We start from the raw sequence: 16,176 nt of genomic DNA, 5'->3' as shown, positions 1-16,176 counted from the left end.
GACTTCCTTTTTTTTTTTTTTTTTTTTCCCTCAGCTGCTTTTTGAGGGCCTTAGCAAGGTTAAGTAAACTCTGCCATCACTCAGCCAGGTTGTATCTGTGCTCTCATGGCTGTGAACTGTAAAACCTCACTCTGGATGGAATACGGAGAGCAAAGTGCCCTCTCCCTCCCACTGGCAGGCAGAAGGCTGCCTTGATTTTACAGACAGGTTTAAAACAGTGAAACACCACTAAAATCTAAAGCACGGAGTTTTATCTCAGTTATCACGACAGCCATGTGCCTGTGTTTTTATCAGGATTGCTGTTAGATTTGTATTAAAATCTGCAGGTTAAGGTGTTACCAGGATGACTTCTGCTGCACATGCATAGCCCTGCTCAATATCTCCTGCCCCTGGCCTAGGCTCCTCAGAGAGCAACACATTATATCATGGTCCCTGCATATTCCTAGTGCAAGCTCCCCACTGGTATGAGGATCACACTAGGATAAATCCTGTTACCTACTGCTACAGGCTTCACTGTGTGCTCCTGCGGTCACAGCCAACCCGCTCCTTCAGGAAAACAACTTCTCCTTTCCTCTCTGACAGCAAATTGCTCTGACAGATGACACAGCTCTTAGTTTGGCATCAGCCCTGTAAAAACAGAAGAGCGTAGGGTTTTTCCTGGGGTGCAGTTCTCTTCCTGGCTTATCCTGCCAGAGGTATTTATTAGACCACTCTCATCCCTCAGCCTGGCAGACGGCTGGGCTGGCACCAGCTCCATGGCAGCTGTTGCCCTCCCACTGCTCGGTGTCCCTGAGGGTGACATGCTCTCTCCATGGCAGATCACCAGGACGGAGCATCACATCAGTGCCTGGATGGCAGCAGGGTCTGGTAACCTCTTTCATGCTGCTTCCCGAGCTGCAGCTCTCTGGGGCATTACTGCTGGAGGGGTTCCTTGCAATGTGAGAATTTAAAAAGAAAAAAAACAACAACAAAAAAAAAACCAAAAAGAGAGAAGAATAAGCAGCTCTGGACTGCTGGCTCTTGCTGCTGCTTGGCACCAGCCCTGGCTGACCAGATCCACACACAGGCACCACAGCCTGGGACAGTGAGGAGGCAGCAGGCCCTGCAGTGCTCCTCACCTGCAAAAGCAGCCTCTCCCTGCTCAAACACGGCCTGAAAACTATCCATGAGCTATCCCAGCCACGATAACCAGTGCATCCAGCCAGGGGCCCGCTGCCAGCTGTTCGCTGAACCCATGCACAAAGGAACAACAGCCTGGCACAGCTCAGTGTAAGCTTAAAGGTCTACACAACACACAGGACAGCACCGAGAGGGGCCTGCAGAGCCCAACTCATCCTTGAAGCAAGCCTAAAGGCGCAGCTTTTCAACCCAAAGATAAATTTAGCATACATGGTAGGGCTGAAGTCTTGGAACAGATGCTGCACAGGCTCGGCATGACTCAATTATCACAATTAGAAATGGATCTGAACATGGGGTTAGCATATAACAGCCTTATTCAGAGCTCGCCAAGGGCCTGGGATGGGTCAGATGTTGAAACTTTTGCATTCACGGGCAAGCTCAGATCTAGGCTCTGGGCTGAACCCATCAGAGAGCAACCTTTGGCCCAGGATGTAACAACTGAAGCCCAATTATCTCCAGATACAAGGGGAATGTGCATTTATTTCTTTCCCTTCTGTTGCCAGGAGAAATTGTCCTGAGGGAGAGAGGGAAAATAAAAGCTGGAGCTGCACGTGTTATTAAAGACACAGCCTGGAGTTCATTTAATCCCTGTGACAGGGAGGCTGGGGTTGAAGAAAGGACAGTGACAGTCACTCCAAATGTTACTGTAAAAGCCAGCAGAGGAACTCTCTAAGACTCATTTTTGAGTTTTAGAAAGCAGGCACACTAGCAGAGGAACTTTCCACAGCAAAACCAACCTGGACAACTGACGGGGGTCCCCAGACGCAGCACCGCTGGCCAGCCTCAAATTAGAGATGGCTTTTTCACTCAGCCCTCCATGTTTCACAGTTTCTCCCTGAACCTGTCTACCCAGTTCCGAGGCCCCAAAGCCTGGCTCTTTGGAGAAGAGGGCCAAGATAAACATGCTTTTCCTGGAGAGCAGATCTCTATCTGGAACATTTCCCTAGCTGGAAGCATAAGGTTGAGGAGGTGGACAGCTGCCCCTGACACCATCCCCTGCTGTGCTGCTGGAAGATAGCCCTGCTGTCACCCAAAACATGGTGACAAAACGACCCACTTGTGCTAGGATATGGTAGTGGTGCCAGCTGCCAAATTCACAGGTCTGGTGCTTAAATAAATCAAAGGGAAATTGAAGTAATTTTCCAAGAAAATTTACATGATAAGAATTGGGGGGGCATTGAGGGGAGAAAGGGAAGGCCAGTTAAGAGGTGATGCTGTTTTGAACATAGCACACCAGGAGACTTTCCATTTTATTTAGCTTTTGCCAAGGGGCTATTTGACTTCAGATCCAAACTCACAACATTTAGGAAACCCCCTTCTGATAGTTGGATACTTGGCAATCTCAGGCCAATTCAAATTATCTCCATGACTTGTATTAGGATTTTCAAGAAAGGTCGAGTGCTGGATCACATTATGCAAACATGAAAAGTCTGTTGTCCCACAGGGCTCACAGGCAAAAGCCTGGCTCAGGCAATCACAGCAGACAACATCCTTCCTTGCTTTTATCTGCTGTAGATGTTTAGGAATAAAGTGTCAATCACCCCTTTGCCAGTCATGTGTTAAACCACTAACATTTTCCTTTCTCCAGCTCTCTTTGCCTAAGTTAGTTCAGGGCTGGGTACCATGCCTTGGCTGCCTGCAGCACTTAAACTCTGGCATTGTTTAGCTGTCAATTATCAGCGTTTTTTAGCAGAAGATTTGGATTCAGTTTAAAATCTCCTTGTGCTAAACCTCACCTTGCAAACCAAGAGCAATCTGTGTGCCAGACCGGCAAGACAAGCTGTCCCAATTTGTGGCTCATTATTTCAGCAGGGTTATCAAAAGCACTAACTCCATCTCTGCACAGTGCCCAGTGCTAAATACCAGCCCCGCGCTGCGTGCCCTTCTCCAGTACCATCCCATGCCAGGTGCTACCACCGAGTTTTACACTTTTGGCCTAAACTGCCGCCGTCAGAGCCCTGGCAAGAGCCGACTTTTGCTAAAAACGAGGAGAAAACAGAGCTGCTTTGTGCATTGGCTGGAGAGGAGACTTAAAAGCACGTGGGTGCCCTGAGCGTCACAGATTATTTGTTGTGAAACGAAGAAATTCACTCAACAGTCAGAATCCAATATAACTGTTAAGCAGGTATTTATTAGCAGCGCTGGGGTCGCCCTGGGGATTCTCCACCATAAGGGCTCCACCAAACTAGCAAGGGACATCAGTTTACATACACAAATCATACATATTCACTAGATTTCCTGGAAAGGGGTGTCTTATGATAATGAGTTCCGGAATTTATTTACATAGTCTGAGCATGTGTAGTAAAAATAGAGTGAGGGTCTTGGTCGAAGGAAGAAGTACATGATCTTCTTCACTGTGTTGGCTAGTTGACCTTCTTTCCAAAGCATGCCCTGGGAAGTAAAGTCCAAGTGTGTTCTTCCTAAATCGGCAAGATCATCCTCCCTAGATTGTATCTCTGTGTCCTTTTATTCGAGTTCCCCCTTATCTTAGTTTGCCCAAGTGCCCATTGAAGGCTGCCATCAGTGAGTTATATAGGGAGCGTTTTACTTTTGTCTAGACAAAGAGGCCTAGGGAAAACAGTTGAGGAGTCCTTGGGAAACAAACACAAGCAAAACTTTCATGCAGCACAGCTTAGACTTAATCAGAAATTCACTGGTTTGAGCCCTTTCAGTTGTAACTGCTTTTTGCTCCTCTTCAGGGCCCGCAGTGGTTTTCCACAGCAGGGCCCCGGGAATGGCTGCCGCTCCTCTGGCGCTTGGCCGGCTCCGTGGCCTGGCCAGGCCTGGGAGCTCAGCAGGGGCGCGGGCTCACCCGCACCGCCGGAACCCCCGAGCCTGCCTGCCTGCCTGCCGCCCGCCCCTGGGCACCGGAAAGCACCGGAGAAGGGAATCGGCCGCCCGGGGCTCTGGAGGGGCCCGCCCCGCCGCAGCCTCGCCTCCAGCCCAGCCTTTCTTCTCAGGCACTGCTGAAGCCGCCCTACCCCGTGGAGGGCCTCAAGCGCCGCCGGGCGCCGCCATCGTGAGCCTCGTCCCCTGCTGGGCGCCGCCATCTTGTGCCCTCCCCGTACAGCGCGGGCGCCGCCATCTTGTGCCCTCCCCGTGCGGTGTGTCGGCCATGGCGGGGCTGCTGTGCCGCCTGCTCCTCTGCCTGGCGGCCGCCGGGGCCGCCGCCGACCTGCTGCTGGAGGAGGCCCGGCGCTCCGTGGACCTCAGCACCCACCTGGCCAAGGTCTCGGCCGAGCTCAGCCTCGCCAATGCGGCGGGCAGCACCGCCGCCTCCGCCTTCCTGCTGGCGCTGGAGCCCGGCCTGGAGCCCCGCCTGGCCTACCTGGGCGTGCAGGTGAGCGCGGGCCGCGAGGGGCAGCGGGGGTCGGCGCCCCGCTCCACGGGGAGGGCCGCGGCACGGCCTGGGGCGCTGCCCGGGCCCCGCCGCCCGCAGGGACACGTCGGCACAGCGCCGCGCTCCCGGCTCCCGCCGCCCTGCGGGCGCGCCGGCCCAGCCCCGCGGCCCCGGGCGCTGCCGCCTGTCGCCCTCCCCAGGGGCTTTGCCGGCAGCCGGCGTGGCGGTCGGGGGGAGGCGTCCTCGCCCGGCGCTGGCCGGCCACTCGGGTGCCGCCGGGCGCGGGCCGCGCAGCCCCTCCAACTGCCTTGTAAACAATGAAGTTAAGGGTTTCAGTCGTTATATGGAACAAAGGCGGGCGAATGGCCGAGGTGGTAAGGTCTGGGAAGCGATGGGGGAGGCTAGAGGGGTGCTAGTTAACGCCGTTACTGCTGTAAGGAGAACAGCCGCAGCCCCTCGGTCCGGTGGATCCCCAGGCTAGTGCAGCCTCGGGGATGGGGTCCAGCCTCCTACCCCGTGGGATGTACGTGCAAGGGTTATTCCAGTCCCAGAAGTATTTGCACTGATCTTACCTTCATGTGAGGGTTTCTCCAGTCCCAGAACTATTTGTACTGGTCGCTTCTTTCCTTGCTGGCTGACCAGGTCAGTTCCTCATGGCCTACTCGCTCCTCAGCCACTGTAGAAAACATACAAGAGAAATCACAAAAGCAGTTGTCTGAGGTGCTTATTTGCAAGTTACAGGGACAGTGCTGGCTTGGGAACCGAGTTGAAGGAAACTTGAGTTATTAGAAATCTTCAGTACCTGTTGTTGTATGCTGACCACACTGCAATTTGTGTTCATGAAAAACATTATAAAAGGGCATTTTTTTTTAAATTATAGTGATCTATCAGCTTGTACTTTCTGGGTGGCATCTCCCTAAAGAGTGGATAGGGACTGTGTGGAGTTTGTCCTAGACACATGAAGACTTTTAAATAGCAGCACACTGATTAATCCATTGTTTTGGAACAGGTGAAGGGTGAGGAAGAGGAGGAGAACACCTTGGAAGTGAGAGAGACTAAAGTTAAGGGCAAAAGGTGAGTGTCACCCTCTAACATCAGTACCTAGAGTTGTGCATGGGGCTTCCACCATTATCCTCATGGTGGAGCAGAAATACTACCTCAACTCCACATACCTAGGAATCCTAGTCTTTTGTTTCTGGAAAGATCCACTCTGTACTCAGACTGCATCCTGGGGTGCTATAGAGCCTAAGAGGCCCCAATACAAGTTATTCCCCTCCGTCAGATGCTCATTCCTTGGGAGATAGCTCATGTGGCTTTAGATCTGTGCACTGAGCCTAGCACACAGCTACCCATTTGTCTAGTGAGGGGAAAGCCCTATAAAGGAGAGAATCTCTCCCTTAAATGCAACTCAGCTGTGCTTGGTTTCTTGTACTCACTGCCTTAAGTAATGCCCTGTTCCTTCATTAAGGGATATCAGGTAAGAGAAGTGTTATAGCTATCATCATGCTCTTGTCCATTGCTCCCTTTTGAGGTCTCAAATGATCGGCAGTGGTGATTGCAGAGAGACTAAGTGCTCTTTGGCCGCGTCCCCAGAGCACAGCTCTTAGTCTGCAGTGGGAGTACCACAGTGCACTGGATACCGTGGCCCAGCATGGGCTGGTGCCTGCTGCAGAGAGGGAGGATGCTGTCTTTAGCATGAGGCTCTGCACTGCCAAGCTTGGGATGTCATACATACACTGCAAGACTGGGCAGGCAGGTGCTTTCTGAGCCATGAGAGCTGAAACAAAGGCTGCTCGTAAAGTGGGTCAGAAGCACAGTGCTGCTGGGTTTCAGGAGGACAGTAGCTGTGGAGTTAAGTTGCTGAGGTAGACCATGGTTTCTGACATATCCGGAGGCCTCGTCATCCTGCCCTTGGGCCACCAGGCATGACCCAGTCCATTCACTTCTGCCATCACCTCAGTCCATCTGGTGCATTCTTACAGGTTTGGTGAAATCTTGATCCTTTCTGTAGAACCTCAGTCCAAAGCCATGCTCATTTTCTGGCTGTTTCTTAGTTTCAGATCCTGTGGGCAAAAAGCTGAGAATGAAGAGACTTTGTGGGAACAGGTGCTTAAGATGTTTGTGATTTGTCTTCTGGACATTTGAACACGCTTCCTCTGATGCAGATCATTCTTGTCATCTGGAGAAGACTGGAAAAACCCCTGCTGAAGCATGCTTTATAAATGCAGGACTAGGGAGGGGAGTGTATCACTATTCCCCTTCCAAAATGGGAGCCAGGTGTTTTTGTGAAGCAAAGATTGTAATTGTGTCTGGGCACAGTTCACCCTGTGCTGCCTCCTGTCCTGCTTCCCCAGCCCAGAGTAAGCACACCCTCTGGGACCAGATGTCTGTACACCTTGGAGGAGCAAATAAAATATTGTCCCCAGTCACACACAATATATGTGATATATGGGCTCCCATCTGCAGGGGATGTTGCAGGGGTTGGATCTGATTGCTCTCTCAGGGGAGATCTCACGTGACTTACCTGTTCTTCTCTCCTCCAGTGGAAAGTTCTTCTCTGTGAAGCTGCCATCTCCTTTGGCACCAGGAGCCAAAGTCCGTGTATCTGTTGAAATGGTTTTCACGCACGTCCTGCAGCCCTACCCCACCCACATCACCCAAAGCGAGAAGCAGTTTGTGGTCTTTGAAGGAAACCACTATTTCTACTCACCATACTTCACCAAGACCCAAACAACCCGAGTCAAACTGGCCTCTAGGAACGTGGAGAGTTACACCAAGCTGGGCAACCCTTCCCGCACTGAAGACATGATTGAATATGGTCCCTTCAAGGATATTCCTCCGTACAGCCAGGTAAATGTCTGTGCAGAGAGGTTGTGGCTCTGCAGAGAGCATCTTGCAAATGTGGCACCTGCACCTCAAGTTGGAGAGTGGGAAGCAGAGACTTCTGTGTAAGACTCGCAGGTCAAGCCTGAGTTAGCCTGTGTGCGGGCTGGGAACATGTGCTCCTAGTACAGACGTGATTGCTGGCCACTGCTCAGTGTCCACAGAGCAAACCCAGACAGTTTGCGTATGGCTCTGGCAGGGGTGTTTTTGCAGTGGGGAGGACTGCATCTCTAGCCCCCTTGCCGTTATAACTCAGCCAGACATGCGGGGTGTGACCTGTGAGTATACCCCGGGTACCCAGTGCCCTGTGTGAACTGGGCTGGGGTGGCTCCCACCTTCCCGTGCAGTCAGCTTCACCTCTGCAGTCTGTCAAGGAGGTTTCTCTGAGGGACGTGGAGACATAATTGTGAGGGAAGGTTGCTCCTTAGGTCTAACAGTTTATCTTTTTTCCTTAGGACACTCTGAAGGTGCACTATGAAAATAACAGTCCATTTCTGACCATCACCAGTATGACCCGAGTCATCGAGGTGTCTCACTGGGGGAACATTGCGGTTGAAGAGACGGTTGATTTAAAGCACACAGGAGCAGTGCTGAAAGGGCCTTTCTCCAGATATGACTACCAGAGACAGCCAGACAGTGGGATCTCTTCTGTCAAATCTTTTAAGGTTGACATTTGCCCCTTTTTTTTTTTTTTTTTTTTACTGCGGCTTCCCCCTTTCTTACATCCCCAGAGGGAAATACAGTTGTCCTTTGCCTTTTCTTGGTAACTGTATGCAAGTAATAAAGGAATATTAAAGCTCTGATCTATTTTCAGAGAAGGCTCATGCTAGATAGGAATAGCTTTTGGAGACAGAATTAGGAGGTTATGTGCTTTATTGCATCTGTTGGCCAAACTGCATACATGAGGGCATGTAACATGTGTCCACACTCCTACCCCTCCAGTCTCAGGGACCCTCTCAAACTCTTAATCCCTGTGCTGACAGCTCTGCTTTCAGTTTTCCACTGTGCAAGGGCCATTGGTTCTGTCCCCACCCTCTTATTTTCAGAGTTGCCTTCTCTGTCGTATCCTCCCCATGTGGAACAGTATTAATTGGAAAATCACCCATTCATTCCTTGCTCAAAAAGCACTCAACAAGAGTTAAAGCTGTGGCTCTGCTAGCTAGATGTGAAAAGTATTATGTGTTTTCATCTGAACCAAAACCTTTCTTGCTGCTTCAAGCCCTTGGGATTGATTGTTGTAATTCTCTAAGGTGGTGCAGCCAAACAGAAATCTCATTTTGCTGAGTGTAAAGCCAGCAAGCTCAATGAGCCAGGGCAGCAGACTGGAGTGAAAAGGGAATTGCTGTCCTGGTGGGCATGATGAGATCCCTTGCTGTCTGGGATATTTGAAACTGGGCTGGAGAAAGTACATTCATTTAGAGGCCAAGTGATTTTAGCACTGGCAGCTACTTCTGTGGCTGATTGCTTATAATAGCACAATTTTACTACTCAGTGCAACCGAATGGCCATTTTGTCATCTCTCACATGGGAGCGCAGTTTCTCGATGCTTAACAGCCATTATTAGTTTTTCCAATTTCACTTGAAATAACTCCTAGCCGATGCACTGACTGTTGCTTCTCTCCATACAGACCATTCTCCCAGCTGCTGCTCAGGACGTCTATTACCGAGATGAAATTGGAAATATCTCCACCAGCCACCTCCTTGTCCTGGATGACTCCGTGGAGATGGAGATCCGTCCCCGTTTCCCACTTTTTGGGGGATGGAAAACCCATTACATCATCGGCTATAACCTGCCTAGCTACGAATACCTCTACAATCTTGGTAGGTGGCACAGGGGATGGGAATAAGAAACCTTCTCCTCTGTATTTAAAGGTGGTTGCTGTACAGTAAAGAATTCAAAGCTGCGGTATGCTGCACCTTAGCAACAACAGTTGCTAGCTATTATTTCTAGAATATGCAAATCCACCTTTTCTGTGCTTCCTTCAGGTTTTTGTAGACGTATGGTTAAAATATATTTGTGTGAGCTAGTGCCCCCTGCTGCACAATGTATCCATCTGAATTCTGCTCTTCTGTTAAGAGCTGAGCTTCCAGGTTGCCTCTTGTTCTTTGAGGAATTGTAACCAGCTTCTGGTCTGCGCTCTCTTAGGTGATCAGTATGCCCTGAAAATGAGGTTTGTGGACCACGTGTTTGATGAGCAAGTTACAGACTCTCTGACTGTCAAGATTGTCCTGCCAGAAGGTGCCAAGTAGGTGTCATTAATCCTGGCTCATTACTGCAGACAGTGCTGTGTTGGTGGCAATTCTCCAGCCTACTCTAATGGCCTGAGGACAGTGAAACAAAACCATGACTGTGCATGTGGAGGAGACCTTGGAACAGAGCTTTGCTTCCTTTTAGAGTGTTGTTTAAACTGTGTAATTGACCTTGTGCCAGCCAAGTCCTAGGTTACATCATCTCAAACACTGTAGAGTCATATGGGACTGTCTGGTTTTATCCACAGGAATATCCATGTGGACAGCCCCTATGAAATCAATCGTGCTTCAGACGAGCTTCACTACACATACCTGGACACTTTTGGACGTCCAGTTATTGTGGCACACAAGAGCAACCTGGTGGAGCAGCACATCCAAGACATCGTGGTGAGTGTGGCCTCTGCGTGTGGTTTGCCTGAGCAGTTGTGCCTCTTCTGAATTCAGCAGCACACCCAAAACACCCATATTGGGTTCCACAAATAAATAGTTTCTGGACTGCATGGCCAGTTCTGTTGCTGCCTGAGGAGAGGAGTTCTCTCCCGTAGTAACATGGGTCACTGCTCAGTGTTTCAAACTTCTCTTCTAGGTTCATTACACCTTCAACAAAATCTTGATGCTGCAGGAGCCTCTGTTGGTGGTTGGAGCCTTTTACATCTTGTTCTTCACTGTGATTGTCTACGTGAGGCTGGATTTCTCCATCACTAAGGTGCTGTATGATGAAGGGCCCTGTCGGAGCATTAGTGGCTCACTCAGCTGATGATTGGAGATTTTTCATACCACTAATTTTTGCTGTATGTTCCTGCCAATTGGATATATTCCTAGATGCTAAACAGAACCCTGGTTTTATGCTACCTGAGCATTGATACTCCTGCAGGATTTGAACTGGTGTGCTAAGGCTAACCAGAGTTTTGCTTTCTGGATAAAAGGGAATCCTGCCCCCTGAGAAGCAGGGATGTCTGCAATTCTGCTTCTGCAATGTTTTCACTTTTTGTTAAGCTATTTGTTGGGCTAGACTGAGTGTGGAAAGGTTCTTGCCCTAGTCAGTACTTGTACCATTCACCTAATTACTGTCAGTTGATTGCAAAGGGAGCAGTTTCTGTAACAGTCCTGTGGCAGATGGCAAGCATGGCTTGTTGCAGGTCACAGATACGACTGCTTTGATCTTCCCTTCTGTCCTCTTGCAGGATCCAGCTGCTGAAGCTAGGATGAAGGTTGCCTGCATTACAGAGCAAGTGCTTACTCTGGTGAACAAGAGACTTGGGCTGTACCGTCACTTTGATGAAGCAGTGAATAAATACAAGCAGTCACGCGACATCTCCACCCTGAACAGTGGCAAAAAGTCTTTGGAAACGGAGCACAAGGCCCTGACAAATGAAATAGCCTCTCTGCAGTCTAAACTGAAGACAGAAGGCTCTGACTTGTGTGATAAAGTAAGAAATTCCAATTTATTTTTTTAAGCTCTCATTCTTGGCTCTATCAAGTATTCTAGGTGAGTTTTAATTTGGGGTTTAGTTTCTGCAGCCTGTATTTTTTTTTTTCCTCTGAAAATGGCTTGATCCCTGTCAGGGGGTGTGAAGAATAGTTTGTTGTTTTTGCAGTAATCTTGGTTATGCAGCCCTGTAAGTGCTGCTGGTAAGCAACTGCTTGTGCTGTTTCTTAAACAGCCTGTGAACCAGCTGCATGAGTACAGGATTGTGTTACAAAAGCATTAATCTGATGCCTCTCATTGAGCTTGTGGCAGTGACACTTAAGCAAAAATGGAAACTGTCAACACACCAGCCAAACCAAAATTGTCTCCCTCATCTCTTATTCTTGCACATGTGAATTTGGTGCTGACAGAATTTTGGTAGCATGATGCTCCTCAGGGGCTATTTCACTGTACCATGTTGAAACCCATGGCACAGTGAGCACACACCCACTTTCCTTCCTCCACTATATTTCAGCACTCCTGGAACAGACCCTTAACTCCCAGTAAGGGACACTTTAGTCTTTAAGGTGCACCTTGCTTAATCTGTTATTAACTCAGCTCTGCCATTGCAGACCTGCTCCTCACACACCATTAACGTTGACTGTAGGGACACAGCTTTCATCTGTCAGAGTTGTGATTTAGCTTGAAGCCTTTAAAATCTGTCATTAAACACTCTTTAACAGTCATTGCACTTGTCTCCTGCCAGTATAGCTCCTGGGTTCTCAGAGCCCCTTTATCTGCACTGCTTAATTATCCGTTCATGAGATATTCCTCATAATGCGATGCCAAAAAGAGGTGATGGCTCAGGGCGCAATATTCAGGGATTGGAGACTTTTCCACGTAGCACTGACTTCATTTTTTGCTCCAGCTTTACCATCTCTTCTATTGCAGCTTCACTGTAGGGATGGTTTTTTGTCTCCTCTAATACTCCCTGTGCTTTCCACCCTGTAAGGTAAGTGAGATTCAGAAGCTCGACGGCCAAGTCAAGGAGCTCGTTCTGAAGTCCTCCATTGAGGCCGAGCGACTGGTGGCTGGCAAACTCAAGAAGGACACGTACATCGAGAATGAGAAGATGCATTCCAACAAGCGCCAGGACCTGGTCACCAAAATCGACAACATCCTCGACGCACTGTAACTCTGGTTTAGTGACCAGGTGAAGGGGAGAGGTATGAAGGGAGATGAGAAGCCTGGGAGTGGATACACTTTGAGCCAAAACTCCTCAGCAAAATTAGGGGAAAAGGTGATGTGAAATGTCTGAAGTACATCTTGGTTTTAGATTTTTCTATAGAGCCTGTCCGCTCAGTGACACGTGCTGTGCAAGGGACCACAACATCATGCTGTTTGGCTGGGTAACAGGGTTTCTTTACCAGAGGTGAGACTCAGCCAGGTTATAAAACAGTGTCCCACTTTTGGTTTTCCCTGTATAGATGTGCCCTGCCTAAACGCGCACAAACAGCCAGTCTGAGCACAGACACGCTCATGGCAAATCTGAATGTTGCATCTCTGGAAAGAATAAAAGACACCTTTGTTCTACTTTGAAATAAAACCGCCACTGCCTCGCCTTTACGTGTTGTGCCGGGCTGGGGGGAGGCTGAGGCGCTGGTGCAGGGGGGCTGGGTGGCTCTATCCTGCCCACAGCCAGGCAGTGCAGTTCCCTGAGGAGCAGAGTCCAGCCCTGACCACTCCTGCCTCCTGGCAGCTGTGTGACTTGAAGGCAGAGCTCTGCCACCCTGCAAGGCCCTGACCCAGGCAGGGGAGAAAGCTGAGCCCTTGTTCCTTAGGGACATACATGACCTACATCCTCATGGGGAGAAAAAACACAGTGTGACCCCTCCTGCTAGCCTCTCCCTGCATCCCACATGCTTTCCTGCTGTCTGTGACAACAGTCCTGCATCCCTTGTGCTGCCCAAGTAGGCTCTTGCTCACAGCTGAATACCCTGGGGTGTGCATGCAATTCCCTGCCAATTTCAGTCTTGTCAAAATTTTTTTTCCCTGTGCCTCTCTGCTTCAGTGCACTGCTAAACACTCCAGAGCTGGTTGCAGGGACAGCAATATAGGTGTTTCCTACTGCACTTGCTTAGTTGTTTACTAAAGTGGTTTGAGATCCTAATACAGAAAGAACCAGAAAAGAGCAGAATGGGCTCTTAATTTAAAACTGTAACCGCTTGTCCTACCACCACATCCACAGAAGGCAGTTAGCACCCGATTCCAACTGTTTAACATGTCTAGTATATTAAAGGATCCTGGCATACTGAGGCAGAAGTGATTTAGTTCAGCATTTCTGGTGTATGTTTGTCCACCTCTAGACTTCCCTTAAAAAGTATGTGTACATCATGAAGCACATACCATTTTCAATGCAAAACTCGTTAAGTACTAACTATTCGGGAGACCTTTTTAAATTAAAACGTTAAACCAAATTTGATTTACTTTAGCCTCTCTTCCCATTTGAGTTGCAAACCAAATGGATGAAAGAACCAAAACTTCAATAAAACACTTTCAAGAACAGTAAGTTGCATGATTATCAGAATTAGCTGGCACGCAGATATTTGGGTTGGCATCAGTGAACTACACTGGCATCAATCACTGACAAAATCCTAAAATAATTCTTTTTGTCCATATCAACATGAGTTTAAAAAGAAAAGGCAATCTTAGCTCTTACTGTCATTATACTGCTCAGGGAGTGCTTATGGTACAGTTTGCCCCAGTACAGAAAAATAAAATAACCCATGTTACTCCTACAATCTCTGCTCTAGGATCTTTACAAAACAACTATTCAATCTATTTGAAAAAATAAGCTAGATCTCTGCCCTTGGCACAGTACAGATAATTTCAAAACCAGCATTCTCATTATCTTATTTCTGAGCAATGGCACTGAGGTAAAAGCCATCTAACAGAAGTTGGGTAATTACCTGGGTACGTGCTACAAGTGGTTATCCTAACCCAAATACTGCAGCCGATGAATGCCAAGGTGACCTAGCCAAGATGCAAGGAATTACTTGACAACAACAACAACAAAACCCCCTCAGTCAAAAGCCAAAGTAAAGCATGGTTTTTTCTCTGCCAACTCCAATCCAGTTTCTCTTCACTTGGTAATGTTTCCAATAAAGTTGAGAACTTCACCAAACTCGTCTTTCTCCTCAGAGCTCAGCACCCAAAAGGAGGAGTGGATTCTCACAGGGTTGTTTTGCTTTACAACATTCCTTTATGCACTCAGTTACAGTATGACAAAGCACTCTTACATGACCTGGAGCCATCACAAAGACAAATATTTATGTCCTTAAATTTCATTTGGATGGGAGGGCAGCAGGGGAGGAGGAAAGGGAAGAGTGCACTTCTGTGTTAGCCCCAAGTCATTCACCCAGGCTTCCCAAACCAGAAGCTATTGGGGAATTGGTCACCATTCCAGTATTACGTAAGTGCCCACAATTAAGGTTTCTTTCATTCTGCAAATGAATATGCTTATTTGTGGTTCATTCTTACTAATAATTTGAGATAATGAATATTATTTTTTTTCAATCACATTAGGAAAAGGCAAATGCAGCCACCACAGAACTGACCTTCAGCTGTAATCAATCTCCCTAAATTGAAGAGGATGCAGTATCACTTCTGTTTTCCAAAGCCGTTAAGAAAAGTAAAAGTTGTCTTCTTCCACTAATTTGAAATTATTACTCACATGTGAAAATGAAATAAGGTGACTAATTAAGCTACAATCAGCGCAGTTCCTGTGCAAAAAAAAAAAAAATAACGTCACATCAAAGAAATAACAATCAAGAGTCCTTCAAAATAAGCAACTAGTATTTTATAATGACTTTAAGTGTTTATAGATTAGGGAAGTAGAAAATACCCAGTCACTTCAATAGTTCCCCAATCTAAAGAATGATCTAATGCTTTAATTTTTTTTCTTTTCCTGTAATGGTACTTCACTAGACTGGGCTTTACAAAACCAGGAAACTCCTAAAGTAAGAAACAGACTAAAAATATCTCATCCTCATCATTTAAAGTTTTTCAAAAAGATTCTAACAATTAGGATCCCAAAAATATTTCAACAAATCCATTCAACAAAGACATACCACCTTTTTTTTGTGGTTCATCCACAAAAGCAGACTTGGAGAGGGCTCTTCAGTGACTGCGCTTTTCCAGGGCACAGGGTGTCCTTCACAGTCATTCCGAACAATGGGACAGCAGCAGGTTCATTCACCTGCTTGTGTTTTCTGTCTGAACACAGCTGCACTTGTCGGCCTTCTTCAAGTTTTGGAATGACATGGATGCTTCTTGAGGGGCAACTGGGCCTACACGCCTTCTACGCTGCGGGCTGTCAGCCTGGGCTTCACCTGGTGGAGGTACCTCCTTTCCAACCACTCCCGCTCCCGACATTCCCAACGCTCCGAGGGCCTTAAGGCATGTTAACTGTGGATCGCTGACCCTTTGACTTCTTCCTGTGATCCCCAGCCTGTGGTTCTCTCAAGTCACACCTGTTTTCTGTTCTTTGCATGGTATTTACCTCATCGCACTCAGGTTTATTTTCAAGCTAGATAATAAATGAAAAAGTCTAGTTGTTAGTAATATGTTTAAGCAGTTCTGAGCAACTAAACAGATAGGATGAAAACTTTCCCTCCCCTCCCACGAAAGGGGAAAGTGCTATAGAACTGCAGCTAGCCAGTACCACAACTGGAAATGAGTAGTCTGATTCCCTACAGTTTTGCTTTCATCACACTTATGCTTACGATAAAACACATCAGTATTTGTCTGCCTGAATGGAAGTATTAAATGACCATCAGACACCACAGGATACTAAATGAGGTTCAGACAACATTATTGAATTATACAGATTAAAAAAAAGGTAACTAGTTAAAGAGGATACAGTTGGTTTTGGCCAACACAAAACACAAACTCTATGTATGTTATGGTTTCATTGCCTCACTTGTTAAGATAAAAATCTGTCTTTTAGAAAGCTTGACAGCATATAGAAAGCAAGCAACTACAGCAAGAGAAGCAAAAAAATAAAGTAGCTCTGCTGCAACAAAGGATTTTTACATCAGCTTTAAAATAAAAAGTG

General features: G+C 47.7%; 1 protein-coding gene across 1 annotated transcript; it reads left to right on the top strand.

Moving 5' to 3' along the window:
* Window positions 1-3,898: 3,898 nt before the first annotated feature.
* Window positions 3,899-12,681, top strand: RPN1 (ribophorin I). Its single transcript, XM_074836120.1, has 10 exons — window positions 3,899-4,519; window positions 5,529-5,593; window positions 7,063-7,369; window positions 7,858-8,067; window positions 9,031-9,223; window positions 9,549-9,648; window positions 9,901-10,039; window positions 10,239-10,358; window positions 10,837-11,082; window positions 12,073-12,681. Exons 1-10 carry the CDS (start codon window positions 3,914-3,916, stop codon window positions 12,253-12,255), a joined length of 2,169 nt encoding a protein of 722 aa, XP_074692221.1. The 5' UTR covers window positions 3,899-3,913; the 3' UTR covers window positions 12,256-12,681.
* The last annotated feature ends 3,495 nt before the right edge of the window (window positions 12,682-16,176 follow it).

The sequence above is a fragment of the Strix aluco genome, chromosome 11, assembly GCF_031877795.1.
Source record: "Strix aluco isolate bStrAlu1 chromosome 11, bStrAlu1.hap1, whole genome shotgun sequence".
In the NCBI taxonomy this organism is placed as follows: Eukaryota; Metazoa; Chordata; class Aves; order Strigiformes; family Strigidae; genus Strix; species Strix aluco.
This window is presented reverse-complemented; position numbering and strand designations above follow the sequence as displayed.